Here is a 21738-nt window from a genome sequence, read left to right on the forward strand (position 1 = left end):
TGGTAACCATAATTTTTTCCAAGCACTTACGGTATTCGGTAATAACATCAACAGTTTAAATCATAAGTCCCAAGCACGAGAATCGGATGGCACACAAGTTCAGTAGCGTATATGGCCACCATGTGCGTTGACAACTGCCACACAACGCCTCCGCATGTACCTTGTGATGCTTGTGAACACATGATTGGGAAGACGACGCCATTGTTGCTGCAAAATGGTGCCAATATCTTGCAAATTCTGTGGTTGGTTCTGGAGAGTGCGCAGACTTCTGCCAAGAGCATCCCAGACGTGTTCGATGGGATTGAGGTCGAGAGACCTCGACGGCCAGTCCATGACGATGACTCCCGCATTCTGAAGGAAATTCCTTGTCAAAATTGCTGTGTGGGGTCTGGCATTGTCGTGTTGGAAGATCAAACCGGGTCCATGTGCTGCCATAAAAGGCAGAAGTTCTGGTGCCAGTACCTGGTCGCGGTAAGCAGCAGCGTTGAGGTTGCCACGGATGACAAGAAGCCCGGAACGTAAAGCACCCCACACCATGACACTTCCGCCTCGAAATCTGTCAACTTCCTGTACACAATACTGGGCGTAACGTTCATGACGGCGCCTCCACACCCTCGCCCTACCATCAGCAAATCGAAGATTAAATCGGGATTCATCACTGAAGACGACTTGATTTCAATTCCTCTGAGTCCATCGTAAGTGTCGCTGGCCCACAATTGACGTTGACGTCTGTGTAATTGAGTCAGAATCGGCCCGCAGTATGGCCGTCGTGCTTGAAGGTGAGAAGTTCTCAGACGGTTTCGAACAGTTTGCGCACTCAGTCTACCCCTAAACAGTTCATTTCTGGTTGATGTAGCCGTCAAAAATCGGTTACGGAGGTGACGTAAGACAATCTGACGAGCCTCTGCATGTGACGTCACACGTGGTCGACCTGGCCGAGGGCGATCAGCGGTGGTACCCGTTTGCTGTAGACGCGTCTGTAAATCATAAACAGTCCGTCGAATACAACCCATCGTCCTTGCGACTTCAGCTTCGGTCGTTCCCGTCTGCAACACGCCGATAGCACGTTCACGTTGCACATTTGAAAGGCGTGGCATGACAAATAGCCGCAAAGACTTTTGTTTTCTTGTGTTTTTCTTTTTTTGTCAAAGACTGCTAACAAGTATGGCTGAAAACACATGCGGTATTATGGCCACGTGACCAGTTGCACGTGAAAAACCACTTTTGCCACTATAGTGCTGTGCACATGATTTTGATCGATTCACCCGCACAAAAACGGGTGTTATCTGAAGAAAATACGTGGCCATTACTGTTTAAATACACAATAAGGGCCCACAATGATAACTAGTCAAAATGTTAAACTTTTAGGATTGTGAAGTTTTTAATTTGGTTCAGTATATGTATTAAATATTTGAGACATGCAGTCGTTTTACGTATATATCATACAGCGATACATTTAATTTGTTGTTTTTTATTGTTGGTACAGCCCGTGAAAATTCGAGTCTGGGCCAGACAATTCAATGGATGATACGAGGGGCGTTCAATAAGTTTTGCAACTTCAATATAAGACCATGTCGTAGAATATCTTTTGCGCTTTTATATTCAATATAATATCCATTTACCTCAATTCACTTATTCCATTTGTCCTTCAAGTTTTTAATACCACTTTTTTAGAAATCCGCAGATTAGCCCGCTAACCACGCCTCTGTGGCAGCCTTTGTTCTCGTCATCCTAGTAGCGTCTTCCACGTAGGGCAGATTTCATTTGCCGGAACAGGAAATAGTCACTGGGGGCTGTATGATGGGTGATTTAAACTGCACAGCCCCAGACTTAGCCACCAGCGACTATGGAATAAGTGTATTGAGGTGAATGGAGATTATATTGAAAATAAAAGTGCAAAAGATATTCTGCGACTTCGAACGCCCCTCGTACATTGTCTATTGTGACCAACTGGTAAATTTAGCCGCCTTGCACTACCAGTTCAGGTAGCGTGGTGACCAATTGCTGTGCGCGGAGAACCCCCGGGGGAGTATTATGATGTGAGTTAATGATAATGTAGTCAAAGAATGCGTTTTATGATTTGTTATTCAATTGTATTCACATACATTCACATTGTATTTATCACTTAGATCTGGGAAAACGCCCGGATATTCACATTTCCGGTAAACGAATGATTTAGTGTATTGACGCTTATTGCAGTCCAAAAACGAAGTTCCGGGAGTCGCAAATAATGATATTTCGCGGACTGATTTTAATTTTTAAAGTTAATTATTTTCAGATAAGTATGATATTTCACCACTTATAGCGTAATAAAAACATGTATATTATTTTCTTTGTTTTGTCTGTTTAACCACTTATCAGTGTATAGCTACACTATTTTACTTGCCTTGTTTATCTGCATCACAATTCTTTCTATCCGCCTGGTTCTCTGTTAACTGCATCGTTCAAACTCACGTTTAGATTATAGTATAATAAAACTAAATAATTTTAGAAAACCTACGGAAAGATATTCAAACCAAAATGTATTATATGTAAGCTATTTCACCACCTTCACGCTCGTTTCTGAATATACAAAGGCATTCTGAAAATGAGAACTCATCTCACTCAATACATCAATGGAAACAATACCAACAACGTCAGCAACAAAAGAATTATTCTGAACATTTAGCATGTCGTAATTTACCCGTTAGTATTATAGCAAAGAATTAATGGTGTGGTAATTGTCGACAATGCACGTACGCACATTCACACACATACTACCACACCTCACTCCTCCCTATCCCCCACACTATTATAAAAATGGCGTGACCCCTTCAATTATTCAGTTGACAATTGTCAAGAAAGCAATAGTTCTGCTGTCTTTTATGTACATGTTGTTTTGTGTAGAATGCCGGTTCGCCTTGAATATGTTTCTAGATCTGACAGCACAATACCCGCGCTCGTTGGTGTCACCAAAGTGGTAAACGTCTAACACCTGCTTTCAATCCACGTCAAGCTGACGCGGTTACATAAACCAGTACCCACCCACTTATAGCATTATCTAATTACCATGATATCCGCTTAACAATATGATCTTAACGTCTATGTAATAACTTTGGTGTTCTACTCGTCGGTGAAATTAATTGATGCCCCTACCTGTCCAGGTAAACTCCTTGGTGATCTACCTCATGTCACTGACGTCGGTTATAAAAACTCAAAAGATAGTACAAGCAATTATTTGAAATTAAAGGTTAAAAAATATTGTTTTAGCTTGTAAAAATATCGGAAGGTTAGAAAAGAGGGGCGTAGTAGCTTTTTGTTCATGTGCATGTTAAACATTTTCAATGCGGATTTGTGATATGTGATATAACGTCACATTGCTCCAACCTTAAGACCATTATGGTATAACGTCAGCCATATTTCAAGACGACTCGAATTCAAAATATTGCGTCAGAGCAATAGGTTTAATAAGTGATGAATCTGTGTAGGGTTGACGCGTTCTTCAATCCTTTCTTGAAGTGAGTGAGTGAGTGAGCACTGAGTATGGTTTTACGCCGCTTTAAGCAATATTCAAGCAATATCACGACGGGGGACACAGGAAATGGGCTTCACACATTGTACCCATGTCGGGAATCGAACCCGGGTCTTCGGCGTGACGAGCGAACGCTTTAACCACTAGGCTACCCGACCGCCCCCTTTCTTTGAAGGACAGTAGGTATTATGTAGCATTTCCTTCTCGAAACTCAAAACTCGAAAGTACTAAAGTTGTTTCAAATTGTAAGGACAGCAGAGAGCTTCAAATGTGGGGCTTTTCTATCTCCGATGGCGACATATATCGTATATTCGCGTCACAATGAGCGAAGTGACGTCATAATATTGGTATGCTGATTGGAACTAAATCTTACAACTTGAAGGCTTGCTTCTTTTTCTTTAGGGTGACCACTGCATGTTTTTGCTTACGGAGCAGCAGTGACCCTAATATATGCGAGCAATGTTTATTGATATACACACACAGTGCTTGATTGTATCCAATGATAATCTCTGACTAAAGGGTTATCGTTCTTGTCGTGTCACTGGAATTTCTGCTCCATCAATCATTTCTCAGATATGTTTGCATGCCGCCGTCGCATGGCAGGTCGTCTAAAGAGCCTCAATAATGCTGCTTCGTCTCTCCTGGATGTCTTGTGGGGCTGTCCTTAACTTCGGTATTTCTGCACTTATCTTGAAATTGACGTTGGCGTCCGATATCCCTTCATGATATTCCTGCATTTTTCATTCCAATAATCTGCCATCTTAACGCTTCAGCCAATCGACGACGTGCCAAGATACTGTTTTGTGATGAGCATGCAGGCTGTGTTGAGAAATGTGAACCCGTTATATTCACAACCCAATCACTGGTTGTATGGACAGGATTTGATTATACACACGTGCGTTCAAAATAAAACAAACTTGTGTATGGAACCCGGTATAGAATTCAGAAATTATGAATATTCTGTAACGCAGACTGGGGGTTTCGGGTGGTTAAACTGTGTGAGGTGGCTGTCACCTTGTCTAGTATAGTGTTACTCAAATTTTCAACCATTGGTCGCCACGTCCAGGCTCATGAAGAATCACCAGATTGAACTGAAATATTGCCGATGGCGTCTTAGAACAACAATACATTCACTGAGACAGTAGGACGGAGCATTCTACAAAAAAACTTTATTCATAGTTTGACATGTCAATGAATACATTTAATATTAATAGGTTGACAGGTATTCTATGTATGATTAAATTGTCACACATGTAGAAAAAGATGATACTACAATTGCACTGTGTACATTATCGTACATCTTCACAGTGATGTAGTTTTGAAAAAAACAAAACAACTAACAATCATATCTTTACATAATCTTGACAAAAAAAAACCTGTTCGTATTGGTGAGTGAGTGAGTTGGGTTTAAGGCCGCTTTGAACAGTATTACAGCTATATCGCGGCATGTCAGCTTAATGAGGGAGGAAAACCCGAAGTGATGCAGGTCTCAGACGTTTACCACTTCAGTGAAACCCACGAGCACGGGTATGGTGCTGACAAACCTAGAAACATAACGGGGGGAACCGGGATTCGAACCTACAATCATAGGTTTCTAGAGTGCCAAAGGGACGCAACTCTCCACAACGACTGGGCCACCTGTGCCCTCTATTCGTAATATGTATGATACTCCACAACATAAGTTCCTGTGACACCAATATTTTAGTGTATTTTTCAAACAAGTAAACTTTGGTTTTCAACATTGTAGTACATGTATGGAATCAAGTCACAAACACGCAACTGCTACAGAAAAGCATGCATTTCTTGCAAAAGTTGACACACCAATTTATTTTATTTGCGAGTACGATATCTAGTGGGAACTATGTATCCATATGCATGAGCTGAGATGCCATAAACTGTTGTTATATAAAATCTGATTATAATTGAAAGCACTATATGAAATCGAATGCAAATATGAACTTCTGGTATACAAAGAATAATTTTCACTACTGGCAACTACTTTCTCAGAAAATCTCTACTTACATATGTTATCTATATGACAATTAAAGAGAATGGAGCAATCATTCATTCAACATGTCAACATAATAAAATCTTATGTTTTCCGAGAAGAAGTTAAAAATGTAAAGATTTAAAACTAATGCTCACTAAGCTCACTCGAACATTTGACAGAATAAACAAATGGGACAAATCAAATATTCACAGTGACATGTATGTTATTGTAACATATATATCAGTATTCCCGGTACCACCAACATCCAAACATGGGACAGGTTGTTTGTCGACCTAGATGTTGACAATGTAGTACCAGGTGAAGCAAACACAGAAGGTGAGCTTGAAACAATTGTGCCGTTTAGGTCAGTACCTGTTGAAGTTTCACTGGACGTGGATGATGAGGCCGTAGTAACAGAGGTTGCGTCTACAGCACTCGTGCTGTTTATAACAGAATCTGTTGTTGTGGACGTAGCAGTGACGGTGGTGGATGAAACGCTAACGGGTACAGTCACAGCTGATGTTTCTCCTGAAACCTTGGAGGTGGATCTTTGGGTTGAAACTCCTGTGACTGAAGATTTGTCGGTAGACGTTGAAACTGTACTTGATGTTGAGGACGACGAGCTGTCGTCACCAACCTTCACCACAACCTTGACTGAACTACTCAAGGAAGGGACGCCATCATCTGTTACTGTCACAGTCAGTTCATACAGTGTATTTGTGAGTGGTTCAAGGCTTCTGACTTCTCCAGTCAGTTCACTTATTGTGAAAACAGAAGACCCATCAAGACTGTAGCGTAGTTGCGTATTCGGGTCCTTATCCGTAGCTTGAAGTTCAAAAATAGGACCTGGCAGTTGATCAAATGCAACGAATATCTCGTAAGTACTCTTCGTAAATGTCGGCTTGTACATATTTTTAGGTCCAAATACCAGTGAGTAAGAGATAGTAGTTGATTCAGTAATATTCTTGTGATAGTCAAATATGTGCAAGTAAAACTTATCATGGTAATAGGATGTCTGCCAGGCATTAGGTCCAACCAAAATTTTCTTCCCATCATCTCTGGTGACTTGCAGAAGTGTTTCAGTCGCGCTATCTCTTGTCAGATTGTTCACCGGGCGAGTGTAGGTATAGTTTGAGAAGGATCTCCTTGACATCATAACAGTAAGGTCTACGTAAATATATGACCGGCTTCCCATTGTCTCAGTTCTTTGTAAACTGAAGGTCATGACGTTTGAAGAGCTTACTGGAATTGAATAAAATCCATTTGAACTATCAAAAACGGCATCAGGCATTTCGTCCTCATCTATGATATCATTAACCAGAAAGTCGTCTCTGGTGTCATTTGGAGACTCGAGTCTCACCAGATGGACCAACTCGTGATATCCAAGGTCTTCCATAATGGATAACTGAGGATCACCAAGGGGGTTAATGTTCTCAAAGGTAGCTGTGTAGTTGTAAAATTTCCCCCTAAGGGTAGATGTTAGAAGCCAGCGAGCAGTCTTGGTCTCAAAGGACTCAATATCCCCAAAGTCTATAGACAGGGAAGGACTGACAGGATGTGTATCCAACTGTGCTCCTATTATCTTGAAAGCGACCAACAATCCCTTCTCATTTTCAATGATCTCTGGCTGTGCAGAGGTGATCTTTAGCTGGCGGGCTACACCATATGCCCCATTGGAGACCATGACTGCAAGTGTGAAGGGAACAACTGGCTCCACCACATCTGAAGTCATTGGGTCATCCCCCTGGACATATTTCTCCTGGAAGTAGTTGACAGTGAGGCTGGGATTTGGTTTTACTGTAATTGTGTCTGGTAGGAGAGGGATGGAGAAGTTCGAACCATCGACTGTGTAAGAGAGAGTCCCGCCGACATCATACAGAGTGTCCTCCTTGACTGCCGCCGTGGAGTAGGGTATGATAAGCCACTCTGCTGTACCTGACACATCTGTCTCTAGCCTGCCAGTTCCATCAACTCCAGTAAGGCCCACCAGTGTTGGGGTTCCTGAGGAAGGAATCATACAGAGGAATATCCTACAGAGAGTTCATAATTCCTGCAAATTGCTTAAACCTGAATCATACACGACTTGAAGACCATATTAAACGCATTACGTTTCATTATATATGATTGAGATAGGAGTTTTAGTATGTCCGACTGAAATACTTACCAACTGAAAATTTGTCATTTGTAGATGTTTCATCGCCATACGTGGCCCTGATGTTTACGGTGACCCGAATGCTATCCAGGGCTGATTGTTCACCATTCTCGATCTCTAATCGAGCAGTGAATGCATCTCGTGTGAGAACCAGATCTTGCACAATACGTACTCGAACCTTTGCACACACTCCATCATCACTGCTACTCTGAAAGGAGAATACATGGATTTTCAGTTGAACATTAATACCAAACGTGGTCTGCACTGAATGATCTACATGTAGTAAAGGGCTGAAACACGTTAGAAATCTCTTATTCCAGTACTATTGAAAGATGTTCACATGCGTAATTAGGAACTTGTACCAGTAAGTACCTTACTAGCGGCAAAGGGTTTTTTAGGGTGATAGGACTGTTTCTAAAAAAGCAAGCATTACACTTCTCACTGTTTTGGCTGGCATAGGGGGACCTTTTTATATCAGTGGCCTGACTATACCTAAAAAGGTTATGATCATATTAATGTAAATACTAAGTTCAATGTAATTGTCTTTGAAACTATTGTGTCATCCTTTGAAACGTTTGGTTGACGTTCAGTACACAATGCACAAGAATGCACAATCTACGATATTTATTTACCTTCTTTTCGTTTTCGTGATAGGCATTGACTGCATTTCCAAAATCGTCAAATATGGAGTCAAATCCTCTCTACAGTGATAAAACATATCGCAAATATATATGTGAAAAAGAAGATTCATGATAACTATATTAGTTGCTTAAACAGCTATCTTAAATCAGTTTTATTTATTCATATTGGCAAATTAAGAATCTGCAAAGAATACCACCCGATCCCGTTAGTCGCCTCGTACGACAAGCAGGGGATGCTGTAGACCAATTCTAACCTCGAACTTATGTTAATCTCAATGCTACCATCTTCTGATGACTCTTGTTTAATAGGTTATCAACGTCAATTTACGAAACACCGATGATTCGTGTGTCAATGTACATTCTCAAACAATGTGTATTTAATTACCTCCCATCAATGTATGGGATGTACTATTCTTTAAACATTAGCTCCTATGAGGATGGCTGCTTCGATCAGAGGTGATTATTATGATTTGAAACCACTGACCGATCAAAAGTACTTTCCAAAGTCATGGAAGAACTATGGATTATATGTCCCTCTTGAATGAGTGATGTAAGCCATCACCACCCCGACCCCTCGACTCCAGTAGTTTCGAGTTTCGAGTAATGTTATACATTCGAGATGAAATGATGCATGGATGACGTTATTTCATTTTGAGTTAATGAATAGAACAATGTGATAACATGTCACTCCACCTTCCCAACCCGCATTGAAAATGACAAAAACGCACATGAACAAAAGCTACTACACATGTCCTTTCTAACCTCTAGCTGAAATAATCTCAACTAAGATAATATCATTGCTTAAAATGTTAACTTTCCGACTTACTTGTTTGGCATTGTCTGTGTCAGCCTTAAACTGCTCAAATCTGGACATGAGGACATTGTAGGCAATGACATCGTCTTTAGGACCAAGTGAAGCAAGTGTTCCACCTTCCCAAGCTGTCATTGTTTTGTTCCACCTAAGCAGGAACTTCTCAACAATCTCACTCTGTGTGGAGTTCATCGGAGAAACAATGGACGCGATCTCACTGGAGGAGAGGAAACCTCCTCCTGCACTGTCATCAGCCAGGGCCAGGTTGAAGGAAGACGTCCAACTGTTGTCATACACACTAAACCTTAAAACAGAAACCCTCATTATTACTCGCCCGTTGAAGATACCACTGTTTAATATGAAAACGCCGGTATTACAGTGTTTAATTCCAAAGTGCTTGCTGATGTACAGCGAGAACTAGGTTCAAAAACAAATATTGAACACTCCCAACATCTCTGGGCTTATCTATTGACATTGAGAGGAGCGTATGCACACTCGATGACCCCAGCAACCCTGTCGCAAGGTTGACGACACTTGGCGTTGTTTCGCTGGTGTATCTTGCAGCAAAACTTCACATATTGTGTCATAGGTTTTGTGACGTGTTTGTAAACTTTGTGGTTCAGGACCCCGTTCCCCACAGCGATCGTAGCGTAACGATAGTCGTTAGTCTATCCTAAAGTATGGGAGTTACGATCACCTTAACGCTACGATAAATTTGTGGAACGGACCCTGAATTGTGGTTGTATGGTAGTCAACTTTTATTGTGTGTAAAGTATTTTCTATTAAATTCAACTGGTTCATGCTGTGGGTCGTAGATGTCTGCCTATTTACACACGACATTAATTGTTTAAAAAGGCTATAAACGGCAAGTAATTAATACTTACTCCATGTAATACTATTCGCTCGTCAGATAACAGAACTATTTAGTCGTTGGCAGGAAAATGACCAAGATGTAAGCATAAGAATGTGGGATTGACATTTGGACACGAACCATTTAGATAACATTGATATTACACACATTAAATCATTATGTCAGAAATTCAGTACGACCAATAACATTAATGATGTAAATATAGTTAACGGGGGTTTTAATGGGTAAAGCCATATCTTTATTAAAACAGACGAAATTACTTTTGGGATCATAAAGGTTTGATTAAATCTAAAAAAGAATGACTTTCAGAAAACGTAAAATCTGGTTTCGAAAATAGTGTATATTTACAAGAGGGAAGTTTCATGCACCCAGATCAGCATATAATAAACATAAATGCGTAAATAATAGGTCTCGCCTCCTTAATGTCAGTAAAGCATACAGAACAACTCAGATATCACAATAGACATAGAAATAGTTTGCAGAAAAAATTCGAGAAACGTTCCATTGAAGATGGTAAATCTTTCTGGAAAATAGTGGAGTTCAAAGTGACAGCGAGGTATCTCCCATTGGGGATTTGTGCGACCACTTCAAGAAGAACAGGCATGACACAGATCTTGTAATTACTGACTTGTAAATGTCTAAATCACACATACTACTGACAAGGTCAAAGGTACGTTATTTTACGTAACAAAGTTTTAGAAAATGGATACATTCTCGAACAATAATCAGTTGGAATCAGTTGTAAAAAATACGGATTTGTGCCCTCTCCTGAAAACTGCAGCTCCTTTATTTTGCTCTTGTGTCTAAGTAAACTCTTCCCATCTAGACTGAATCACAGACTTAGAGAGCACTGAAAGTTTTACTGAAAGACACGCTGTATTTAGAAAAGGCTCTGTTAAAAACACGTAAACAGAAACTAATGAAACGCATCTAATAACGTGTGGAGGGAGGGTATCTGGAGAAAAATACTTAATTCTCGCCGCACGTTGCAATATTCCAGCTATAAGATGGCGGTCTGTAAATAATTGAGTCTGGACCAGACAACCAAGTGATTGACATCCTGAGCATCGATCAACGTGATTGCGATACGATGACATGCATCAAACAAAGTCAGCGAGCCTTAGCACCCCATCCCGTCAGTCGCCTCTTACGACAAGCATAGTCGCCTTTTACGACAAGCATGGGCTTCTGAGGAACTGGATTTTCACGGGTCTGTCCATTAGCAGTCAACTTAAATTATTTGACGCATTAGTTGCACCAATCTTACTACATGGTGCAGAAGTATGAAGTTTCGAATAAAGGTCAATTATTGAAAATGTCCACAAATAAAGATCTCTATGAACTATGAATAGTACCCATTTTACACCGTGTATATGTTGTACGGAGAATCGGGATGAAAAGCTATATACAGCAATGTTACGTAACAACACTTTGGGGAAAACGTATCTCTACACCAAATTGTTATCAAACTGGTAACACTATTGTCTGGGAATCTATGCAACCTTTCCATCTTTAATATGGCTCAATTATCACGTTTCCACCTGTTTCCATGACCAGTTAATTCAGAAATGTCATTCAAATACATATCGATGAACGTTTCTGTACATGATGTATTCGTAATGGCATAGGTGGTGGATGCATGCTCTCCTGATTAAAATCCCATAAAATAAGTGTATAAAGACAGTTGCTCAATTCAGTGGAATATTTATTGCAAATGAGAAATAGTTATATTCAGAATCAAATATGCTGATCTACTAACCTCAACCTACTATCTACATGATCTTGAATGAAATAAAGTTCTGCTCTTTTCAAAAGACACAAAGGTGAAAATCATTCTGCCAACTTGTTCATTTGTAAACAGTGAGTGTACAAACTTCAACTATCCTGTTTCAGTGGAAGACAGATTAGTGAGGTCATTTGATTATGACATCACGGTTTATCGATGACGGTTTGCTGGCCTGCAGGGGGCAGGTGGCCCAGTCGTCTAAGGCGCCGCGATTCGCTGTGCAGGGTTGCGTCCCTTGGGCACGCCAGAAACCTATGATTGTGGGTTGGAATTCCGGTTCGCCACGATTATGTTTCTAGGTTTGTCAGCACCATACCCGTGGGTTTCACCGAAGTGGTAAACGTCTGAGACCTGCATCACTTCGGGCTTTCCTCCCACATTAAACTGACACGCCACGATATAACTGGAATACTGTTAAAAGTGGCATTAAACCCAACTCACTCACTCATGTGGACGCCAATTTTGGATGATAAATACTAAATGTTCACTTGTACCAAAAAGAAAAATTGTGCCTTACATTTCTTGTCCTCCAAAGAGTTCCTCCAACATGATCATGTAGTTCCTGAGGGCAGCATTACTGTTCACGACTCCTTGGATGATCTCCCCATTTGTGGCACGTCGACGTCGCTTTGAATTACAGCCTCTGTTCATTTCGTATATGCACCTGAAGAGAGTGAATGATTAGAGCTTAGTCGTACTTTGAACATTAATTCAGAATATCTCTACACTGTAGGAAAGCCCAAATTAAAGTGACGCAGGTTGAAGTTCAATCCATTTTGTGAAACCCAAGAGCACGAGTATGGTGCCGATATTCCAAAGGAGCATTATCGTTATCAAGGTGAGATTCTAATCTTCGAACGTGCATGTGATAGTTAACCAGCCTACTTGGATGTGATAGTTAACCAGCCTTCTTGCATGTGATAGTTAACCAGCCTTCTTGCATGTGATAGTTAACCAGCATACATGCATGTGATAGTAAACCAGCATACTTGTGCCATGAAAGGACAAGGCATGAAAGCCATTAATTGCACTGAAAAGTTTCAGTTGGTTTTCAAACGTGAAAATGTTTCACTAATTCGGGTCACGTTTGTACCATCATGACAACCATGAACTCCCATGCAAAACAGCTAGGGTCAAGACCTGCTCATGTTTAGATATTAGCAAAATCCTCTAATGTGAGTTAAAAATAATGCAGGTCTGAGACAATGAGATTTGCTAACTCATAGCGTGTTTTTAATAACCTTGAATAAACAATGACCTTACTTATAACACACTTATATATGTATAACTTACACAACAGCTTGCCACAAAGTTAGACCCAGAGCACATTGAGGACAAACAACCGGGAGGACACATGCAGTAGCAAAGTCAAAGATTGCTTTTGCAAATCCCCAGAAGCCACTGGCACCAGAGAAACCAGTCACTGCTACAGCACATCCAGCAATTGGATGAAAACCCAAAGCACACGTCTTGATGAGCGTCCCAGCACAGTTGCAGGTGATTGGAGTCACGGGATTGTAGACAACAACTGAACAAGATGGAGATGACCCACCACCACCAGTACCTAAAACCAAACACTCCATTTCCTTAAAACATATCACAGGAACATTTAGGGTATGCTTTTACTTTTTTTACATTCTGTTACATATATATGAATATATTTATGAGTGATCTCTGTAAGCATATTACCTGATATTCCAACATAACCACCTCCACCACCTCCCCTTCCTCCTCCAACTCCGCCACCACAGGGCAGTGGAGGTCTTCCTGGATACACCCGGGTCAATGTGATGTCCTGGCCTCCAGTTTTCGTACCACGACAATAGTAATCGTAAAGCATTTTCAAACCACATGCTGATGTGCCTAGGTTCCTCTTCACTCGAGGCTTCAGTTTAACCAAGACTGGAACAATGATGCTTGTATTTGCCTCTACACCTCCTATAGGATCTATAGTCTATGAAGAAGATGCAGACAATGTTATCACATGATTTACGCATAGCTTTCACATAAAGACTGGATACTTTTTTAAAGGCTCATTATTGATTGCCCAAATCCGCACATTTTGAAATCATATTGAAATTATATGTTAATCCAGTTTGTCAGTTTGGAAGTGACTTTGTTTTTAAAGCCACGTGAAATAATATGTGACTAAGAGTGTCTATTTACAGCACCGATATAAGTAAGTCTTGTGATTTGGTAATTTGCATTCCATAATAATGTAACTTAAAATATATCTCAAAATGGGTTAATCACATGTCGTGTGTTTACGATTATTATACACGATCACCAATAAAATTCCCGTTCAGTCTACCTCAAAATTTGATCCACGAATGTTTTAGATCAAAGATGGTAAACTGGGTGTTTTTTAGTATTCAAAACATCCTGGCATGGATAAGGGATGCAACTCTCTTACCCTTTCATCTTGTATTTGAGAGAAATTATGTGACTGAATATAGTTTCAGCAATACTTTTAGCCATATTCAATCAATATGTGCTTGGGGGATACGGGAAATGGTGTTCACACATTGTAACCATGTTGTTAAAGGTAAAAGCAACATACTCACCTGTGTAAAGATCAATGTTGGATGACTTGGCAGAGCAAACCTGGCATTGTCTGCCCTTATCAGGCCATGGTTGGTGATGTTGAAATTTATCACGTCTCTCTTCCCTTCCTCATAAGGTATCAAATTGATGTTGGCTGGCTCCACGGTGACAACGGGCATGGGTACCTTTACATATCATTCATGTATAATTAGCACATATCAATCATGTACAGTCATATACACATGATGTCAACTCCATGATTTAATAAATGTACACCTAACTAACGAGAATAATTATTTTAGAAATTTGACTTACAATGTAAGTTGACCACCCTCAATAATATAAGTACAATAATGAACATGCCTATTGAATAAATAACTAGCGAGTTAAGGTAAATTATTTTCCTTTTAAGTACCAGTAGTGTTTCTAATTTACCTGTGTTTCAAAGGTAGAATCCAGTGTGATTGTGTATTTGTCCTCAAATGTTGTTCGGGTGACAGTCCAGGTGTATTTTACAGCAACTCTCTGCAGGAAAATGGTGTAGGAGGCGTCTGACGGTTTCGCAATGACTACCCGTGAGTAGGATCCATGTCCTGGAGCGGTGGCTGTCAGAGTGTATTTATCTTCGTGCACATCCCCAAACACCACAAACTCTGTGAAGAGAACACCTCAACCATTGCAATTAAAGAAATACAACTACATATGACTGGTAGTGGTCTTCAGTGGTTTCATCAAACAAATGTCAACCATCTATTGTAGGTAGTAAATAATAGTATTAGCTATGATATGAAAACAGGCTTATTTTGTTAATATCAATTTCGAAACAACCATAGTTTTCATGTGTGATTAACGAAAAATATATTTCAAGAAACACAATTTATGCCACGTTGATAATTTATTATCATGGAATTTGTATGCTGAGGAATATGTCCAGACCAACATGCCTGTTTGGTTAGTGGTTATTCTCTGTTCCGTGTACCCTCTTCTAGGGTTTCGAAGTGTCACCACAGCTCCAGACACCAAGGGTTTGTCAGAAGCAAAGTATGTGTACTCATCTTCTACCCGAACTGTGATGTTCAGTTTCTCCTGGGATGACACATAGAACCTGTAGGAGATACTGGCCGATGAGAGATCCGAGTTCAGGGCGACGCTGCCACTAATCTGCCCTAGACTATCAGCTGCACCAGTCGTGACTGTCAAAACCAAGATGGCCGTCTCGTTTGGTTGTAGGTCGAGGCCATCTACTGAAGCTATTCTAGTTGTTGTGGAGTATGCAGACATCGTGAGTCTTGGTTCTGAAGGCATTGTTACTCTGAGTGATTTAGCTGTGACTTCACCTTCATTCTTGATATTCACCTGTTGACATGAGCAACCAGGAATTACAAAATGTAGCTGACATAGCATTCCTGACATTCTTTTTTGACATAAAAACATTATGGTTGATGTCGCCATTATAGACCAAAATATAACTATGGCTCAGATGACTCCCCTTAGGACCAAACGACTTCCCCGTCGAAGGCTCAGATAACTCCCAGACTCAAATGACTCTCACAGAATAGAAACTGAGGAAGAGGGGTTGAAAACCTTTATAATACAAGATATGTTTGATCTTTTCTGTAATCATTTTAATTCAAAACAATGGGTGTCATTTGGGCCCAGAAGGGGAATTAGCTGAGCCTAGAGGGAGTGTTTTGAGCCTGGCTAGGGTAGTCATTTGAGCCGAGGCCCATATGACTCAAGAGTCAAATTTAGGGGGAGTCGTTTGAGCCTACTACACCGGTGAAAGAAATACACACTGTAATAATTAAGTTGCCGCCTATAATAAGAACATAATTTCCAATTCAAAGGACATACCTGGAAAGTTTTCTGTGTTCCTCGAGGCACACTGTCTGACAGTGATGTTGGTGAGACGACCAGAACAGGTTTCCTGACATTTAGCTGCAATCTTATTCTAACTCTGACTGTGGTGCCGTCGGGTGTGCTGAACACAACAGCAATAACGCCCCTGAGAGGACGGGATGCTGTGAGGATCAGATCTATGGACACTTCAGAATCTTTGTCCAAGAATATTATTAAGGGTTGAGAGCCAACACTTGATAGTCTGTTTCCTGCTCTCACGACTACAGATGTTAGTGGACCACCAGTTCCCTCTACCTGATAGCACAAACACAGACTAATTATTGACACATCAACATAATGCTTATTTGCTGTTGTCGATGTTCGTGTCAGTGCTCTCGGTGGCAGAACATGACAACAATGTCTGTCTGTCTGTATTCTGAAACGCCATGCACAATGGTACTGCATTTAAACTCACTCTAGCTGTGATGCCATTGATCCCATTGATTCTATCATAATGTGTCATCAGAAGAAGTAGATAAAAAAATATGCATGTTTTATGTAGGTCGCTACTGTCGTTCGTTTCAAGGCTCTCGGCGAGAGAACATGATAAAATGTCTATGAAATTTATTATTATACATGTACATGTATTCTGAAAAGTCATGCACGAAGGTACTGCATTAAAACTCACTCTAGCTGTGATGCCATTGATCCCATTGATTCCATCATTCTTGAGTACAGTAACACCCCGCATCTCCACAACGTCCGTGTCCATGTAGGCTTGTCTGTTCACATACCCAGGCACGCATGTCATCCCCAACACACTCCAGGATTTCTGAGGAGTGAACCCACTGTCGGATGGGTGACGGCCATCCTGAAGTAGTAATTAATTTAATCATATTAATTATGCAATCAATCTTTTAAAAAGACCACACCGTAACATGCAATCTCACCGATACCAAATATGTTTTTTCATCAGCCAACGCTACGTCAAGAGTATTAAATAATGTTACACTAACTGAAGGCTTTAGAGCGGTTATATTTACCGGTCACCTAAATGAAGGATATAAGTATACTTCACCACTTCAAACTGTCCACTGTCGCCAGCCTTTGGAAAGTACACTGCTTCAAAACGTTCCCTGTTCCTCGGTGATGTCACATTGGAAATCGTTGTGATTCTGCCTTTATTTCGTACCCTGAAACAGACCCCACCTCAGTATGTTGCACATGCGTATGTTTTTCGCAGACAAGATACGTTTCAAAGAACAAAAATCATTCCGTGAATAGATCCTCATTGTTAAGTGAGTGAGTGAGTATGGTTTTACGCCGCTTTTAGCAATATTCCATATATATCATGGTGGTGGACACCAGAAAAGGCTTCACACACTGTACCCATGTGGGGAATTCAACCCGGGTCTTGTGCGTAACGAGCGAACTCTTTAATCACTATACTACCACACCGCCCCTCATTGTTAAGCAATCCATACTATAAGATTCCTATTTAAATAAATTAATTGACTCACTATTACTGTGATAGTTAAACTGTGAAGTTGAACTTGAAGTTTCCGTTGTGATTGTCAATGAATACATAAAACAAGATATCTAGTATACTTACTTCACATCCACAAAAGCAATCAATGATTGAGCTGTTCCACTAAAATAAGTAACCATTCCACTGATTTGTATGTTTTTCGGAACAGGGAGTACCCCACTAGGCGCCACCTCTTCTATTGTTATGTTATAGGACAGCTGGACTGTCAATGACCACTGGACCTCTGAACGTCCTACACGGTTGGAAGCCCTGGCGTTGATGATATATGGCTGGACACAGGCTACCGTCCTCTCCCAGAAGATTAGCCCAGTCCTTTGGTCAATTGTCATTCCAATTGGAGCTCCAAACAAATACCAATCAATTGGAGCACTGCCCTGTGAATTGAGGACCACACTGGATATTGTCAATGGTATTTCATCACTACAAAGCTTGACAATCACTCTTTAAACAGCAAGTAATTGAATCTTCAAGCAACTCAAAAGGTTGCAGCCTTATTCTGGCAAAATATATAAATGATAAGCTTTCGTGCAAACGAAACGATTTATATATTTGTATATACCTTCAGTTCCACCTTTCACCTGACTCATGCTTAAAATTTATTGGCAATGAGACAAGAGTGAGACAACAACAGTCCAGAAATCGCTTTTTAAGAGATATAAATAAAAAAGCGTGGTAATTGGCATGGTAACATTCATATATATTCAGTTTGACAGATATGAATGAATGAAAGATATGTGTTTATCTCTACGTTCTAGTAAGCAGGGGGTTCAGTTGTATATAATGTTATTCATTGTTGTATAAAACCAGCGCATCATCAATTGCAGTCAAAACGCCAACCCTAGAGAAGAACAGGTCTTGAACATCTGCCGCAACAGATTGAATAGGGAGAAAAGGCAACGCAGAGATGAACATTATCTGAATGGATCCCAGAAAATCAGTGTTTGAAGACATGTCTGTGTCTCACAGCTGGTTGAGTTCTGATAGACACAGAGAGGTAATTCCATTGTCATCACAGATTATTCGCTTCTGATTTGCAGTGATTCCCTGAACTTCAATTTAGAACCAACAGAAATAGCTCCTCATTAATTAGTGTATCTTTGTTCATCCAGCATTAAACAGATAACTAGATCTGTTGGGGAAAATGCATTTACCAAACTATGTGGACATGTCACATTTATTGTGATAATAAGAAGAACACAACTTACCTCAATGAGTGTTAATTGAAGTTGATATTCATTTCCTTCAGCGGCAAACTGCTTCTTTTGAACTGTTGAGATAACCGGTGCCTTCAACTCGACATTGCAGTCCTCCCCTGACCAGGGCAGTACACACACACATCCTCCATAGAGACAGTGACCATGAGGAGGAGTGTCCGTCTTCCCACACGCTCCAGGTGGACACACTTCATAGTAGGTGAAAGCTGTCTGGACAACAGGAACGATACACATTAAATTTTCTGTTTCCTTTCTTGCGAACTTACTGGCTCATATACCAACATAAATACACACACAATACACACTATCGTGTTCCTACAAGACGATAAGAGAATGAAACAGGACGTTAATCCTTAACAAACAACCAACAACTTCACACAATACCCTCTCAGTCGCTCTCACTTGCATATATGTAGAACAAGTCTTTACCTGATTTCGTGTAAACTGTAGTCCATCAGGAGAAATCTCAACAATTACAATGCCCGCTTGATGCTGCGGATTCTTACAAGTGATGTGTTCCTTTGACAGGCGTGTGCCACTGACCACTGTGGAGTCAAATCTACAGAAGAAGATGCTGTTTTCTGTCTCCGGGAAGTTGTGTCCCCAGATGTGGACGTCTGTACCTCCAGTGTCAGGGCCAGAGCTTGGGATGATGTTGAGGACATTTGTGTATGGAAGGCAGTTGGGACCATAAAACGTCTCACTGCACGTGTCACACAATTCTCCTGACCAGTTTTCAGCAACACATGCACAGTCGCCTATTCGAATCAGACATGGTCATTCAAAATGTTAATAAAATGTTATACCTTACACATATGCAGGCATATGAAATAAGTACTGATTAAACAGACAAAATCCATTCCTGCGGTCGTACATGTATATTAACAATACCACATTGTATAAATTTTAATCTTATGTAATTTATAAACGAGTCTCTAAACTAGAAGATTAAATGATTAAATGTAAACAGGAACATTATTGTGTTATTCATTACTTACCCTTTGTGAGGTTGCATGATCCATGATTACACTGAGGGCAAGGAAGGCAACTGTCTCCCCATCTCAGCTGTGCACACTGGGAGCAGTCGGCTCCGCTATACTGGGGGAAACATGTACACTTCTCAGGCAACACACAATATCCTCTTTCATCTCCACCACAGTCGTTAACCTCATGGCATGTAGCAAGCACACAGGATAGACCCTCCCATCCCAGAGTACAATCACATTGGTTTGGCCCTATACAGAAACCGTTTCCATTACAGTTGCCAACACCAGAGCAGTCAGTATCAGAACAATCCACTCCAGCCGACCCCTCGCCACATCTGCATCTATTTGGACGAACACATTCGCCCTTATCACTGCAATTCTTCACCTCAGAACAATCGAAATTTTGATCAGTGAGGATTGGAAGGAAGTCTACTCTAAGAAGCCTCTGGTCAAGATCCTTGTCTAGAATTCGTTCCCTGGCAATAGCTGCATCAGCACTTCCCCACCAGTTCTGCTCAGCGTTTATTTCCTCCTCTCCAGTCAACAGAATCTTCAGTTCATAATCAGCTCCCGGGTTATCAAACGTGTTATAATGAAGACTAAAGTTTTTCGAGTTTAAAATGACTGTTGCTTCACTGGTGGGAGAATTGAATATCTGGTTATAGGTGAGCGTTCCGTTAAATTGAGACATTGTTGATTTCACATAAACAACACATCGACCTGTAATATTTTGGAAACTATTAGTAGACAGACTAATATTCTGAGTTCTGCCACCATCCCTTGTATCATATATATCCACAGTAAAGAAGCACTTGTCTCCACCGAAGGAATTCTTGAAAGTATTGTCTTCAATATAAACAGATGTATAGTATTCTGAATACACCGATACTGGGCCAGTTGATTTGAAGATATTCCCTCTGATGAGGCACCTCTTGTTATTGTTATTGTAATTATTACTACTCAGTCTGACATCCATGGACCTGACATTGTTAATAAATGTATTCTGTTCAAGGGACACCATGCTGTTCGGCTGAAGATACTTATCTAGTTTAAGACCCGACCCTTCCCAAACATGATCCACAAAATTGTTGTGCTTGATTTCTAACATTGTAGCGTCGTTAAGTCTATTTAACTGTGTTTCCAAACCATGGAGAGTGTTGTTAACGATGTCCATTTTGTCAACAGTTGTACGAGATATTTCTCCAGACAAGATTATTCCACTTCCTTGATTGTGTTGTGTCGTGCCATTCCTGAGACGGAAACGTTTAGTAACATTAGTCAAAATACCTGTTGACCGCCCATGTTCCACGACTGTTCCATTCAGGTCAATGTCTATGGTATCGGTCTGGATGGTGAGTCCTACTTTCTCAGTGTTGTTGACGTGGCAGTTGGATAAGCGGACCGTGGGAGTCTGCACTACAAGACCACTTATAGAATCCATGATTGACACACTTTTCAGGTAGGAGACTGGAAACAGAATATATGCAATAAATCCGGAGAGTCACAGAGGATACAAAAGATCACCATTATTACATGATGAGGCATTTTGAGGCAGGTGAAGAGGTAAACCCGTATCTTATTTCACGTCATGTCAACACATATTAACAGGTAATATTTTAACTTGTATTACCATCAGGCATTGACAAGCAAAATGCAATGCATCAATAGTTAGAGCGAGCGTTACACCACTATCAATAATAAAAATCTGCACTTCATCCAATCCTGTACATGAAATTTTAATAATAGCTCTAAATAATATTAATTTACTTTCATTTACAATACGATGCAAGATTTATTAGTGGATCCAAAAATAGCATGGATGGGTCTAGCATTTGTTAAATGAC

General features: G+C 40.5%; 1 protein-coding gene across 1 annotated transcript in view; it reads right to left on the reverse strand.

Moving 5' to 3' along the window:
- Window positions 1-5032: 5032 nt before the first annotated feature.
- The window catches only part of LOC124117081, a 45798-nt gene continuing 29092 nt past the window's right edge, over window positions 5033-21738 (reverse strand). Inside the window, exons 18-34 of the mRNA XM_046478790.2 lie at window positions 19907-21361; window positions 19338-19666; window positions 18900-19118; window positions 17758-18068; window positions 17224-17338; window positions 16834-17016; window positions 16161-16460; window positions 15251-15662; window positions 14742-14959; window positions 14327-14491; window positions 13452-13716; window positions 13056-13326; window positions 12280-12426; window positions 9121-9409; window positions 8286-8354; window positions 7666-7861; window positions 5033-7502 (exon numbers count right to left, since the gene is read on the reverse strand). Coding sequence (XP_046334746.2) covers window positions 5725-7502; window positions 7666-7861; window positions 8286-8354; window positions 9121-9409; window positions 12280-12426; window positions 13056-13326; window positions 13452-13716; window positions 14327-14491; window positions 14742-14959; window positions 15251-15662; window positions 16161-16460; window positions 16834-17016; window positions 17224-17338; window positions 17758-18068; window positions 18900-19118; window positions 19338-19666; window positions 19907-21361 — 6722 coding nt within the window. The 3' untranslated portion in view covers window positions 5033-5724. The remainder of the gene's footprint in view (window positions 7503-7665; window positions 7862-8285; window positions 8355-9120; window positions 9410-12279; window positions 12427-13055; window positions 13327-13451; window positions 13717-14326; window positions 14492-14741; window positions 14960-15250; window positions 15663-16160; window positions 16461-16833; window positions 17017-17223; window positions 17339-17757; window positions 18069-18899; window positions 19119-19337; window positions 19667-19906; window positions 21362-21738) is intronic.

This window comes from Haliotis rufescens, unplaced genomic scaffold, assembly GCF_023055435.1.
Source record: "Haliotis rufescens isolate VD_foot unplaced genomic scaffold, xgHalRufe1.0.p SCAF_12, whole genome shotgun sequence".
Taxonomy (NCBI): domain Eukaryota; kingdom Metazoa; phylum Mollusca; class Gastropoda; order Lepetellida; family Haliotidae; genus Haliotis; species Haliotis rufescens.